This window comes from Pyricularia pennisetigena, chromosome 2 (genome assembly GCF_004337985.1).
Source record: "Pyricularia pennisetigena strain Br36 chromosome 2, whole genome shotgun sequence".
Classification (NCBI taxonomy): domain Eukaryota; kingdom Fungi; phylum Ascomycota; class Sordariomycetes; order Magnaporthales; family Pyriculariaceae; genus Pyricularia; species Pyricularia pennisetigena.
This window is the reverse complement of record NC_043741.1, coordinates 6685929-6699075: the sequence shown is the minus strand read 5'-3', so window position 1 is coordinate 6699075 and position 13147 is coordinate 6685929. Positions and strand designations below refer to the sequence as shown.

The 13147-nt window shown below is 52.4% G+C and overlaps 3 protein-coding genes across 3 annotated transcripts; 2 read left to right on the top strand and 1 right to left on the bottom strand.

Moving 5' to 3' along the window:
- Positions 1-2795: 2795 nt before the first annotated feature.
- Positions 2796-3925, top strand: PpBr36_01879 (uncharacterized protein; the record flags this gene model as incomplete). The annotated part of the gene is made up of 6 exons (XM_029889063.1): positions 2796-2953; positions 3021-3088; positions 3207-3307; positions 3459-3531; positions 3641-3665; positions 3748-3925. The coding sequence occupies 6 exons, from the start codon at positions 2796-2798 to the stop codon at positions 3923-3925; spliced, it is 603 nt and encodes a 200-aa protein (XP_029752601.1).
- A 1369-nt stretch (positions 3926-5294) lies between these two features.
- PpBr36_01878 (uncharacterized protein) lies at positions 5295-7336 on the top strand (the record flags this gene model as incomplete). The annotated part of the gene is made up of 2 exons (XM_029889062.1): positions 5295-6720; positions 6840-7336. 2 exons carry the CDS (start codon positions 5295-5297, stop codon positions 7334-7336), a joined length of 1923 nt encoding a protein of 640 aa, XP_029752600.1.
- Positions 7337-8331: 995 nt separating this feature from the next.
- PpBr36_01877 (uncharacterized protein) lies at positions 8332-11252 on the bottom strand (the record flags this gene model as incomplete). The annotated part of the gene is made up of 5 exons (XM_029889061.1): positions 8332-9399; positions 9490-9525; positions 9608-9838; positions 9980-10857; positions 10916-11252. 5 exons carry the CDS (start codon positions 11250-11252, stop codon positions 8332-8334), a joined length of 2550 nt encoding a protein of 849 aa, XP_029752595.1.
- Between the last annotated feature and the right edge of the window lie 1895 nt (positions 11253-13147).

Here is a 13147-nt window from a genome sequence, read left to right as displayed (position 1 = left end):
AACAAAAAAAGGAAACAGACGAAAAAAAAGGGAATAGACGAAAAAAAAAAAAAAAAATACATAAAAAATTATAGAATAAATCAAAAGTCCTACGCCCAGAATCGCTTCCAAATCGACACCCCCTCAAAACTAATGACAGGCACCGAATCGACGTAGGACCTTCGGTGAAAACTGTACACGAATTTGTTGCTCTACCGAGCGAGCCGCCGCGTACGCATACTGGCAAGGCATTTGAGGATAGGCGATTTGATTGTACGTGATGTTTCAAGATTAATTTTTCCAGAATAAGGTGAAATCATAAGTGGAACCCAGTAGTCCAAAGTAAACTGCTTAGTTCACCCTAGGGATGGGTACAATAGTGAAATCATCGGGCACCAGTCGCAGCCAAACACCCCCTGTAGAGTCAGGCTTCGACCGCAAAATTTATTGGACCAAACCAGGGCAAGAGGCATAGTAAGTGGGCGAAAGGGGCCAGATAACTTTTAGTCGAGCTCGAATAGATAGCCGCTGCCTGGGGGGTGAGAAAGGGACTGCAAGAAATAAAAGACGAAAAAAGAGGATTCTAACAAGGGGAGTAGTAAAAGCCAGATCTACAGCGGTACGTAGTACATTAGATCCGGGTGCGGCAAAGGAGTGGAATTGTTGTCTTGCAGGGGGGCGTGAAATCAAGCGACGAATAGTAGAGATAAAATAGAATAAAATAAAAAGAAACAAAGCATCAAAGTAAAGCAGAGTAATCGTCCAGACCCGTCTCGCGGGCGCCTTGCTGGGAATCAAAACGACAAACATAAGCATGCCTGCCAGGCTAGATGCAAGGCAAATGCACGAAAGCTCGATCCGTAACCTCCGGCCAAGAGAGCCGGCGGGAGGCTGCAGGTACAAAGTGGCACCTCTGGCTTTTGTTCGTTGTTGTCGTTGGTCGCAACGTCCGGTAGTAGACACGCAAGACACGATTTGACCAAGTTCCAGTGAGGGGTCCCCGATTGAATCCGGCTGGGACCAGAAAACAACATTTGGTTCTGGGGGAATTGGGCTAGACCCAGACCCACTGTAATCAGCACCAAGGGAGCCCGTAAATCGTGTCTGGTGTCTGGTACACTCAGCTCGGAGCTTTTTTTTCGTGTCTGTCTCTGGTGGTTCGTCGTCCTCAGTGGGCGATGTAGTAAGAGTCCAGGGTTGCTGTGGCTGTACGGTGAAGTCATTCTGGTGGTGTGGTAATGCTTCGCCNNCCAGCACAGACTGTGGCCTATTTTGCATTTTCTTGCTTCACATTGTATCTTTTTGGCAATTCTATCGCATTCCAGCCTCGGACGCGGACGGCCACCGAGGACGCGTCACCCGGTACCTCTCCTTAACAATGGGAGGAAGCCCATATGAGTCAAATGAGTACGGCATTTCTAACAAGCTTTGTTTCGCTAAAGCCATATCGGTCACGAAGAAGGCAATCATTTCCACGAAAGAATCGAGCATGTTCTGGTGGCCTGATCAAGGCGACTGCGCAGGAATTGCACATTCCAATAGCGAATTTTTGATCGAAGCTCTACCCAGAAATTACAGGACGAAGCTTGACGCCCAACGCACCGCTGAGGTGGTCTTCGCTTGTCTTGGCCTGACCCACAATACTCGGCAGTAGTGGGGCACATAGCTCAGTGAGAGGGGAATACGCGCTGCACGCTAATGCTTAGTGTGCGGGACTCAATTTGGTCGACGCATAGTCAGATCTCTACGTGCCGAGCCTTGCCCTTTCTTCCCGCCCGTGCTAGGTTGGCCACAGTGATGCACTCATACGAGAAAAGAGCAACAGTCATATTGTTGAGGGCCTGCTAGCTTATAAGAGAATGAAACTAACTAAAAGACATCTTGGAAGGTAGAGGTATTCACCTGCCGATTTGGCAGATAACTGCAGTGCAGGAGACAACCTCAAGAGACAACCTGAAATGCACCTAGTATGCTATGCGGTGTTTGGTCTTACTAGTATTACGAGCCGACGTTGAAAATAGAGCTAGACAGAAACTGTTTGGCGTGTGCAGATTAAACACAGGGATCTTCGCTCATCCATAAGCCAAATCCAGAAGATTGCGGACAGCAAAAGAGCCAAGCAGAGTATATTCAAAGATCAGATTTGTTGATTAGACAAAGTGCCCCGTATAATTCAGACATCGGATTGTGCGGAGTGGTGGAGGTGGGACTGGGTCAGGGCACAAAGTCGAGCCCAACCCAAGCCAAGCCTTGGGTATGATCGAATGAAGTATTTCAAGGATGATGCTGGTTGATCATCATTTTGGGGCTCATCGCACACCGGCGTAAATATGGTGTTTTTTTGGGTGGACGTGATTCAGAAAGGGAAGCTTGGCGTTACCACTTTTTGATACCTGTCCTAACATTGGGGGCAGGAGGTGACTTGAGTACCCTGCAAAAAGAACTGCACAGTAGTCGTCACATATCACATAATTATCGGGCGAATTGCAGCTCGTCTTGAATATGATAGGCCAATGATCATCGGAATGCTAGCCGGCAAATCTCAAGGGCACCCCAATTAAGGAAAGTGCAGTAATTACCTTAGCTAATGCAAGACTTCATTGAAAGCTGTCATCATGGCCCAAGCTTGACTTGAATCCACATTGACCGCCACAACAGCCACCAACCGCCTTCGCTCGAGCGACAACGTTCCCCTCCAACCGCAACACTTCACACCCCTCCTCAATTGTAGCCAAACAACCGAATTCCGTCACAAACCGCAGGCTACACCTGCATACTGGACGCCTCCCGAAGAAAAGCGAACCACGTCGTCCGACATGAAGCTCCTCGTCTCTCTGTCCCTCCTGGCCTCGGCCGCCGTGACGGTTCTTGCAAAGGATGAGCTTGGAATCAAAGTCACCCAGGCCGTCAACTGCGAACGCAAGACAAAGTCCGTTTCCGGCCCCGAAGTTCCCCAGCAGCAGATTGAAGACGTGTGAACAAACTTGCCCAAAAACCAGAACTGCTGCTGACCAGCTTCGCGCCTTTTTCAACCGCTACAGGAAGGGCGACACTGTGCACATGCACTACAGGGGCACACTCGAGTCCACTGGCGACCAGTTCGATGCCAGTGCGTGATTTCTCCCGCTCCCGGAGCCATTTGTGCAGGCCGGGCAACAGCTGCCGGGCCAACCGCCCGATCGAAGAGGCATTTGTCACTGACTTAATCTATATCTGGTATTGGACAGGCTACGATCGGGGCACTCCCTTATCCTTCGCGCTTGGAACCGGCCAAGTGATCAAGGGTTGGGATCAGGGATTGTTGGACATGTGCATTGGCGAGAAGAGGGTAAACACGCCTACCTACCTCTCTACACCCTGCCACACTCCCACATCCCTCAACATGACTTTGTGTGGCCGTCTACGACAGCATGTGCTGCAACACTAGATGGCTGGGTTTTTAGCGTCATTGACTGACCTAACGTGTTCTTTGCCTATAGACATTGACCATCCCGCCCTCGCTGGGCTACGGTGACAGGGGCATTGGTCCCATTCCGGGCAAGGCAACACTCAGTATGTTTTCTCAGCAGAAGAAATACGGCAGGCTCTGGGCTCAGCCTGAGTCTTATGTCGGCAGCTAGCGTATGACAACATGCTAACATGGCGGGTAAAACTTGTGCAGTCTTTGAAACCGAACTCGTCTCGATGTTTGTGCCCCTACCCCTCCCCCCCTATGTGATTTTCCATTCTTACCACTCATCGGATGCTAACGCTCTCTTTTCTTTACAGTGATGGCGTTGAGAAGCCTGAGAAGATTGACTACGTCAGCAAGGCCGAGGAGGCCGCATCAAAGGCGACTGAGAAGGTTGCCGACAAGGTTGCCGACAAGATCAAGGAGGCTGCGGAGGTGGTCAAGACTGTCGTCGCTGACTCTGATGACGCTGGCCAGGAGCACAACGAACTCTAGGCTGGCACCTTGTCACACTCAGTTGTTTACCTGACAGGTTCGCGTGGATCTGGAGGCAATGTCGCAGGACTTGGCTAATCATATGCCACTACGTTTCACGATTAGTGTGGTGTGCGCATACATAAACGCTGCACAAGTCTGAACCAGAAGATATTCCCGATCCTGTTAGCTTGTGTAGCTCTGACGAAACAATACACGTCGGTTTGTCTCCATCAGAGTTATCTCGGAAACCAAAAGACGCGACGTCATAGAAATATTCTGTTTGATTCATCACCTACGCCGTCTGCATCAGCTTGAAGTGGGCTTTGCACAAGCAGATTGTGCCTAAGTCGATACCGTGAAATCGTGCATGCCTTAGTTGGCTTTGACTGATTGGAGGATAGGTCATGTTCATGTTATTGCATACAATCACAGAAGCTGTCTCGCGTGGCATATTACCAGCGTAAACCTTATTCCGTCCAACCATAACGACAGAGACGCTGCAATTTGGATGGTGTAGGTTGAACTACTCTTTAGGTCCAACAGCTCTGATTCCCTCATCCAGCCAAGTTGTCTAGACTCATCTTCTTTTCCTTGCCGAGCCCCTTCGCTGGCTCTGACAAGTCGGATCCAGCTCTGGACCTCGACGACTTACCGTTGAGCCCCAACGACAAGACAAGACAGCCAGTAATGACGGTAGGAGACCAAGGTGGCGGTGAACAACACGACAAGCTAAGGTACCCATCAGTACTATGCAGGTCCTAGCACGGACGTGAAGGTGGTTGTTGAGTCAGGCTAATTCCAAATTCGTACACAAAGGCCAGGAACCCGTGAATTGTCGGTGCGTCCCATTTCTAGGACTTGCAGCCTTGTTTCTAATTATCTGGTAACAGGGGATAAAAAAACAGAGAGAGAGAGAGAGAAAAGCACTACGTAACATCGGAAGAACACTCGCTCGTTGTGCTACTGTGTCGTCCCGTCTTGAGCGGGTCTGCTAGAGGGTTTAGCCCGGAAAAACCAGCGGTCTGCGCCCTAGACTGTGAGGGAATCTTCGATCTGATTGTTCCTTTTTTTTTTTTTTTTTTTTTTTTTTTTTTGTGTCCTCAGCTCTTCCAAATTCAACGGCTGCTGACGAAAGGTAGAACTAGTCTAGCCGCCATTTGCTTTCTGACCCGTCGCCGCCACATTTCATCTGGACTATTTTTGATTTTCCAGACACTTTTTTTCACATTCATCGTCGCGCAAAGGGCGGCAAATCGCCTATTTTGCAAGACGTCAAAAAATCGTGCAGCATCATCAGTAAATCACAAGCACAAAACACAAACTTGTTTGGGCATTTTTTTTTCAGCCTCAGTGGCAAAATCTATCTCCCTTCATCGCCCTCGGTTAAATGAGCCGCGATGAACACTACGCGAAGGAAAGAATTACTTCAGCAGCAGGCCGCAGCCGGCTCCAGCGCCTGCTGCCGTCAATAACATTCGCTGCGGTACACTATGGCTACTTTGTAGGCGTGTGCATAGTGAGCTCTCTCGTGTTCTGGGCCTCCTCGACCGGGCCAGGCGGCAGCGATGGCGCCACTGGCCGTCCCGGTCGCGTCGGCTACGTCGACAGCCTGTACCTTGTCGTGTCGGCAATGACCGAGACGGGCTTGAACACGGTCAACCTCAGCCAGCTCAACACGTGGCAGCAGACCATCTTGTTTTTGTTGATAGTGTTTGGCGGCTCGGTATGGGTGTCCATATGGACGGTTCTAGCTCGCAAGTGGGCGTTTGAGCGACGGTTCGACGAGCTCGTTGCGGCCGAGTGCGCTGCCGCCGGCGCGCCGCTGTCGTCGCCTGGTGGCGCACAGGGTCTGCTGCAGTGTTTTGCGTCGCGGGTACATGCCGTATCGTCGGGCGTCGAGCCGGCTTCTCTTGGGCGGCGCGATGATGTCGAAAATCTTGGTGGCGTCGTGCTTGCGAGCGCCCCGTGCTCTACCACCCATGATACCGCCGCTTCCAAATCAACGTCCTTGACAAGGCGGCGGCCGGCCGGCCAGGGTGGGGAAATCGTACAGATGAGAGCAGACACTTTGCGGCGTGTCGTTGATCGCCACATGCTCGGCGGTATGAATCATGCACCCAAACTCACCAGCGAGGAGCGTTGTCGACTCGGCGGGGTAGAGTACCGCGCAATCAGGCTCCTGGCGGTGGTGGTGCCACTATACTCTGCCCTCTGGCAGGTGCTGGGCTGTCTCGCTCTCGGAGCATGGATCCAGACCAACCTCCCGCAGCCCCCGATCAACAACGGCATCAACCCCATCTGGCTCGGCATATTCAACGGCGCGTCGGCCTTTAACAACTCGGGCATGTCCCTCCTCGACGCAAACATGGTCCCCTTCAACCAGGCCTACTTTGTCCTCGTCGTGATGGGCGGCATGATCCTGGCCGGCAACACAGCCTACCCCGTCTTCTTGCGACTGTGCCTCTGGGCATCGCTCGAGGCGCTGCGGCTCGCGACAGGCGAGGCGGCGCTCCCCGGCCTCAAGGCCGCTCTGGCGTACACTCTGAAGCACCCACGCCGTGTTCACTCGCACCTCTATCCGTCGCGGCAGACGTGGTGGCTGGCGGCCTCGGTCGTGGTCCTCAACGCCGTCATGTGGGTTGCGTTCGAGCTGCTCAACCTCGGCAACCCGGTCATCGAATCGCTGCCAAAGGCCGCCAGGGTCGTCGATGGCTTGTTCCAGGCTATTGCTGTCCGGTCGGGCGGCTTCATGGTCGTGCAGATGGCACAGATCTATATTGGACTGCAAGTGCTTTATGCCATTATGATGTATAGTGAGTAGAAGCCTGTCGTTTTCTTCCATTCCTTTCTTTGTTATCAAGTTCCGCAAGGGAGTTTTTTTTTTTTTTCTCTTCTTTTTTGCTGACTTTTTCTCGTCACTCGTGCCTCAAAGTCCCCGTGCATCCCGTCAGCATCAAGAAATCCACCGTCTGCGTGGAGCGCAGCGTCAGTGTCGAGAGCGGTAGCGAGAAGACGCCAGCACCGACGCTCGGCAGCAGCGCACAAGACGATCATGGAGAATCCACCCAGGGCTTCCTCGCACGGCAGCTCAAGGCGAGCCGGGTAGGGCGGGATGACGTGTGGCTGCTCGTCGCGGCGGTCCTGGTCATCGTCACCGTCGAGACGAGCCACTTCCTCGCGGACCCCGTCACGTGGTCCGTCTGGAACGTCTTTTTCGAGGTCGTCTCGGCATACGGCTGCGTCGGCGTCTCGACCGGCGTGCCGTTCGACTCGTTCAGCTTCAGCGGGGGCTGGAACGCGCCGAGCAAGCTGATGCTGTGCTTGGTTATGCTGAAGGGCAGACACCGCGGGCTGCCCGTGGCTGTTTACCCTGAGCTGATGCTGCCTGGGGACGACGAGGAGGTTAGGGAGGGAGAGGAAGACGTTTGATTGGGGACGGATGGGGTTGGACGGTAGCGGAGGGTGGGGAAGTGTGGAAAGTGAGAAGGCTACGTGTTGGAACATGTCACCATGTCATGTTGTTTGGTAGGAGTAGATTGTAAGACCGAATCCGCGGTTTCTTGCGCAGTGAATCGGACAAGTGGACTAACTCAAGTTGTCTTGACTTTTTTTTTCTTTTTTTTCTCTAAGTGATTCAGACGAAATGTAGTAATTTCGTGGTGCTACGGCCGACACGCCAACAAAGCTTCATGCTACGTGCGACGATAGGGCGGATTTTGCAACCATCCAGATGCTCGGCCATTTCCAGTCGGGATGAGGAGTCGAGGTCAAGCTTGATACTTTTCACTTATCCCAGGCACCATGGCTGAACAGGATCTCGGCCCACCAGCTCGGTGATCGTATCTGTCGCGAGAGTCGGCCAAACCATGTCTCCTACGGCTCTTCAGTTATGAGCCCTTGTACTATGAGGGGCTGCGTATTTGTTATATGTATCTTCTTGCTCGGTCATTGTGTTCCCCGCTTCACAAAAAAAAAAAAAAAAAGAAAATGGCACCACGCCGCGGAGATGCAAAAGTGATGCAGTGTGGCATGAACCAGAGTAGCTGTGGCTTCTACCAGGCTGACAGAGCCGCTGGCAAGATATGTTCATCGACATCCACAGCCTGTGCCATTTGTTTTACAAGGTTTGCATGGTGTGATAAAGTGGCATGCCTGTGCTGGACGTTTGCACAACCCCCCGCCCAGGCACACAGCAGGAGTGGTTTCAGGCTTGTCCGAACTTGGTCGTGGATTCTACTGGACATCTATATCGATGGATGACGGCATAGAGTGCGATACTTCAGAAAAAGAAGTCCTCGTTATTCCCCTGTTCATTTACTCATACATTCATACAGTCATAAAATTACTTTTCATCCCTTTCGGCAAACCCCTCCCCAAACTCCCAATACACAAAAGCCCAGGCACGCCCACCGTCGACCGTCCGATCACGGGGCAGCGGCGGCACCGTCACCAACAGCACCGGCAGCACCGTCAGCAGAGGTGGCGGCAGCGACAGCCTGTGCAGCCTGGAAATCGGCCCTGGCCACGTCCAACACCGGCATCCAGGAGTAGAAACACTCCATCTGGTCGATGTTGGCGCGGATCGGGGGTGCGATCTCCCGCCTCGCCCAGGCTGCCCGCCTCTCCTCCCACGCGACCTCGTACCGCGCCGCCTCGCGGGCCGCGATGCCACGCACCGCCTCCTCGCGCCCGTCGGCCAGGGCGACCTGGTCCGGCAGGACAGCCAGGATGGCAGCGGCAGCGGTGGCGGCGGCGTCGTCGTCGTCCGGGGTGGCGGTGGTGGTGGTCTTGGCCACGATCCAGGCCCGCAGCAGCTTGGCGACCTCTGTGCCGTTCTTCTCCATCCACATCAGCTGCCCGTTGCCGAACAGGCCAAAGTGCGCCAGCTTGAACCAGTCGGCGTCGACGCCCGCCTGGCGGAGGAACGCGACGACCGACCAGTCGTAGGCCCAGTTCCTGCCGGCCTCCGGGGTGACGACCAGGACGGGGACCTTGGCGACGTTGACGAGCTTGCGGACGGGCTTGGCGGCGTCCTGCAGGAAGCAGTACGCTCCCTGCTCGCCCTCGTCGGCGTACTTCTTGGCGACGTCCAGGCTCTGCGTGGGCGCCAGCGGCGGGTCGAAGGTCAGGTCGGCCGAGGCCAAGCCGCTGGTCAGCACCGAGCACTCCTCCATCGTGTCCTGGTGGTACAGCCTGCCGACGCCGTTGTCGAACCTGGTCAGCCGGAAGGGCTTCGCGAACGGTGCGTAGGGGTAGCCCATCAGGATCAGGCCGGCGATCTTGTCGGGGAAGCGGTCGGCCGCGATGAGGCCGCACACGCCGCCGGAGCCCTCGGTGATGATGACGGTGGGTTCTCCGATGCGTTCCAGGATCATGGCGACAGCTTCGGCGCCGTAGGTGATTCTCTCCTCCGAGGTGTTCCAGACCGGGACGCGAGAGGTGTGGTAGTTCAGAAAGTACGGGTCCCAGCGCACGCCGGCGATGTCCAGATCCTGTAAAGTTGAAGAGCTGTTAGTTTATCGGCACTTTTGTGGGGGAAAAGAATTGCTCTATGCTTTTTTTTTGGGGCTTGGTTTACTTACAATCGGGGCATTTTGATTGACTCCTGGGAACTGGCACTAGACAAGGGGCGAAAGAAGGGACTGGTCAGCATCTTGTACGAAAGGTGCCAAGTTTTGTGTAGGGCACTTGTTGACTTACATGATACCTGGCAGTGTCGTACAGCGGAAAGAGGTTGTCACGAGGCGAAGTGAGCTCTCCCTCGACGGCGTTCATGCTCGGCTCCCTGGGGCCAAAGTTCTCTCGTTGAGCAAAAGCCATGGAGCGGCCACTCATGGGCATGTCGGGGACATAGCAAGTGTGGCCCTGCTGGAGAAAGTAGTCGACGAAAGACAAGTTGGTCTCGGTGTGACCGGGAAGGTACTTCCAGTTCTGTTGGGCGGCTGCGTCAGTATATGTTTCTACTAATGGCAGCACGAAAAGTTCGTGTGGTGCAAGGTGGGCAAAGGTTGGGATGTCACTTGGGAGGTGAGGCCAAGGTGAGCTAAAAGTGAGATGGAGCTGAAAACTTACCTGTCCAGTATGGTGGTCGCCGTGAATAAAAAGCACAGGCTTCGAGCCATCATTCTTCTGAACGGGGGTGAGTTGCTCGAGGTAGCAGTTGGCTTCAACATGGGAAGCAGGGCCAGGCGCAATGTCCAAGTTGAAAATGTCGGTTTGATGAGGGATTTCAATGTGGCTGGGACTCTGGTCAAGAGCGTACGGCTGGTCTGGAGCTGCCTGGTTCTGCGTGGAATCTTGTCCAGAGCTGGGTCCAGAAGAGACATGGGTGCCATTCTCGGCGGTAGCTTGAGGATCCAAAGATGGGGCCAGAGGCTGCTCATCGTCGTAGAGACCAACGATAAAGTCCAAGTCTTGAGCAAGCGGTCCAGAGACAGACTCTGTTGAAGCCGAGGAAGGAGAAGATTGACCACTGCCGGGTGAAGAAGACATTGTTGCTGATGCAAGATGAGGATATTGGCGCAAGAGCCAGCTTGGGGAAGAAACCAGGGAGGAAGAGAAAGCAGTCTGAGAAGGTTGTTGATCTTGAATGGATAGAGATGAAGAATAGGAATAAGGCCCTGCAGGAGCGGTGCTGTTGCTAGCAATGCCGTTGAGATAAAAGTCTTCCTCTGGCGGGTCGAAAAGGCCTCGCGAAAGAGTTGGATCAAAAGGAACTCGATTTCCACGTTGACGGAAACCAGCAGGAGAGTGCCAGGTAGGGTTTGTAGTCAGCTGACCATCAGGGTTGTAAACTTGGATTTGGATCCAAGGCAGTAGAGGTCCTTCAAAGTCAAGCGCTGTCGGGCGAGTTCGATGCCTCTGTGGCGGTGCAAGGTCGTTGAGCTCATAAAACTCGTCTGCAGTTGCATCGGTTGGCGCCACCTCCTTGCCAGCAGTGGCTGTTGAATCTGTACAATTGATATTGGTTAGACAAGCATTTTTATAGTTGGACCAAAATCGACTCACAATTGTTCGTAATCTCAACATCTGTGACGACATCATTATCAATATGGCCGGGATAACCGTCGAGGCTGGGGTCGATTGCATGATGGCTCTCCTGAGCCCGTCGACTCTCGATTATGGTCTGGTATAGTTCGTTGAAGTGGTTGTCGACAGGAGGCAGGTCAAGGTCGGGGTCGATGTTCATAGAACCATCGTCTCCCAACACAGCTTGTTCTTGGGGTCTTTGTGGGAGACTAAAGTCGTCGACAAAGTTTGGATCAAACATGATGTCTTCTTGTTCATTCTCACCATCCGGACTGTCGCCAATCTCAAGCTCGTCATAGATGAAAGGGGCTGACATGGTGCCGTCTTGTCTTTGATCTCGGTCTTGGAAGGGTGCTTGTGAAGAAAAGTGAGCAAAAACTGAGTAGAGAAGTAGAGTTTGACGGTTGCTGTAAGCTTTGTCTGGTCGAGAATTCTGCGAGATTCAAGTCAATAGCCGCCACAAGATGGCAATACAAATTCGAGAATGAAGAAAAGTGAAGCTGAAGGAATGGAAGAAGGGTAAAAGGGAGGATGGGAGTTTGTCCACGGCAGATTTTGATGATGCCATCAAGTGAGATCAGGTATCGAATGCTCGCTCAACTAGAGATTCCAAACTGACAGAGGGCTAGTCGCCTTGGGAAGAAAGTGACTGACTGAAAGACGAGAGCAGGGACAGGATGACGCTGAAGAATCTGATGAACAGACTAGAATAGATGAAAAGATAAACTTACCAAGGGTGTTTAGTAGGAGCTTGGCGCTTTAATGCCGTTGATGCTATCGTCAGATTGAAACGTTGGTTGGAGCTTGAAGAGGTAAAGAGGAAGAGGGGAAGTGTGAGATGGAAGTGATGAATTCGAGTTTAATATTTGTAGACAGGGCAACCAGCTAGATCACCTCGAACAAAACCTGGCCGGGAAGCAGACCTAGGTCTGCAAGTGACAACCAGTACCACAAAATCAAGCGTTTCGTGAAAATTTGCCTCAGGCTTGTTTACACTTTAGGGCTTGGGGCAAGAAGCAGGTGCTTCGTTCAAGTATATGGCCAGGCCGTAGCACCTCTTAAATGGTTTTGTAAATTCTTTCCACTGCCTTGGACGTGCCTTGAAGGATCCAGGAGTGCCTGGTGATTCATATTGCAGCGCCAGAACCGCAAAGACTATACTAGACACTCTGCCGTTATTTCTGCTCCTAGCTGTGCCAGTTCCTTGAATACATTGCCTGGAAAATAATAAGCATGCTCTCCTCGTGCTTCTTGATGTCAAGACCTCGAAACTAACACTACATGTTCCAGCATAGAAATATAGTAGACAATCAGTTCACCACATCTCCCTGACCAAGTACAGCCGGCCCATCGACGCTCATAAAGTTATACTTGGCGGTTGACCATCCCAATAACGACTTTCCGCTTTTTAACAAAACAACCCCACAGCCAAGTCGAGCAATGTTCAAAATCCCCCCGCGGCAGACTCCCCAGCTTTCACTTTGTATCAAACAGCACACGACATTGATATCTCCCTCACGTCAAAGAACCACCATTGTCACCGCAGCACTCCTTTGAATTTCACGCTTCACCAGTATCCAATTTTGACAATCAAAAATCAAATTTCCCAACGGCAAGCCCTCCTTGACATTTCAAAGACGACATTCTGCCTGGAAAGCGGGTGGGACGGACAATGTTTGATTGTTTCGCGAGTTCACTCGATGACTCCCTCTTTACAGGCTCGTCTGACTGCTAACGTAAGACTCCGCAAAGACTTCAAAATTCACAAATATCCCAAAGATACGAACTCGAGCCTCAAAAGATACCATGAAACACTTTGGCGCAGCTTCCAGCCTCGGCAAAAGGCAGTGAGGGCCGAGTCACCGAGAGACAGTTGTCCGTATACAAGATAGGCACTTTTCAAAAAAAGGGGCAGACTGGGATGACTTGATATTGAATCGCACCTATCATGGTCGCGAACAATAGTCTCTGGGAGCATCGACAACACTCGAGCTATACACAATATACCTAAAGAGATAACCCCCATGGGCCCCATGCACCGAGACCAAGATGGTATTGTCGTCTATCCAAGGAACTGCATAATAACATGCATAGACCAGAGAGGAACAGCTTTGCTATGCGGCAAGATCAAGAAAGAAAATTCAGGAAGAGACTTGAAAAAAAAAAACCGAGATGCTACTAAAGACCCTGGATGGGGAATACATACGAGCT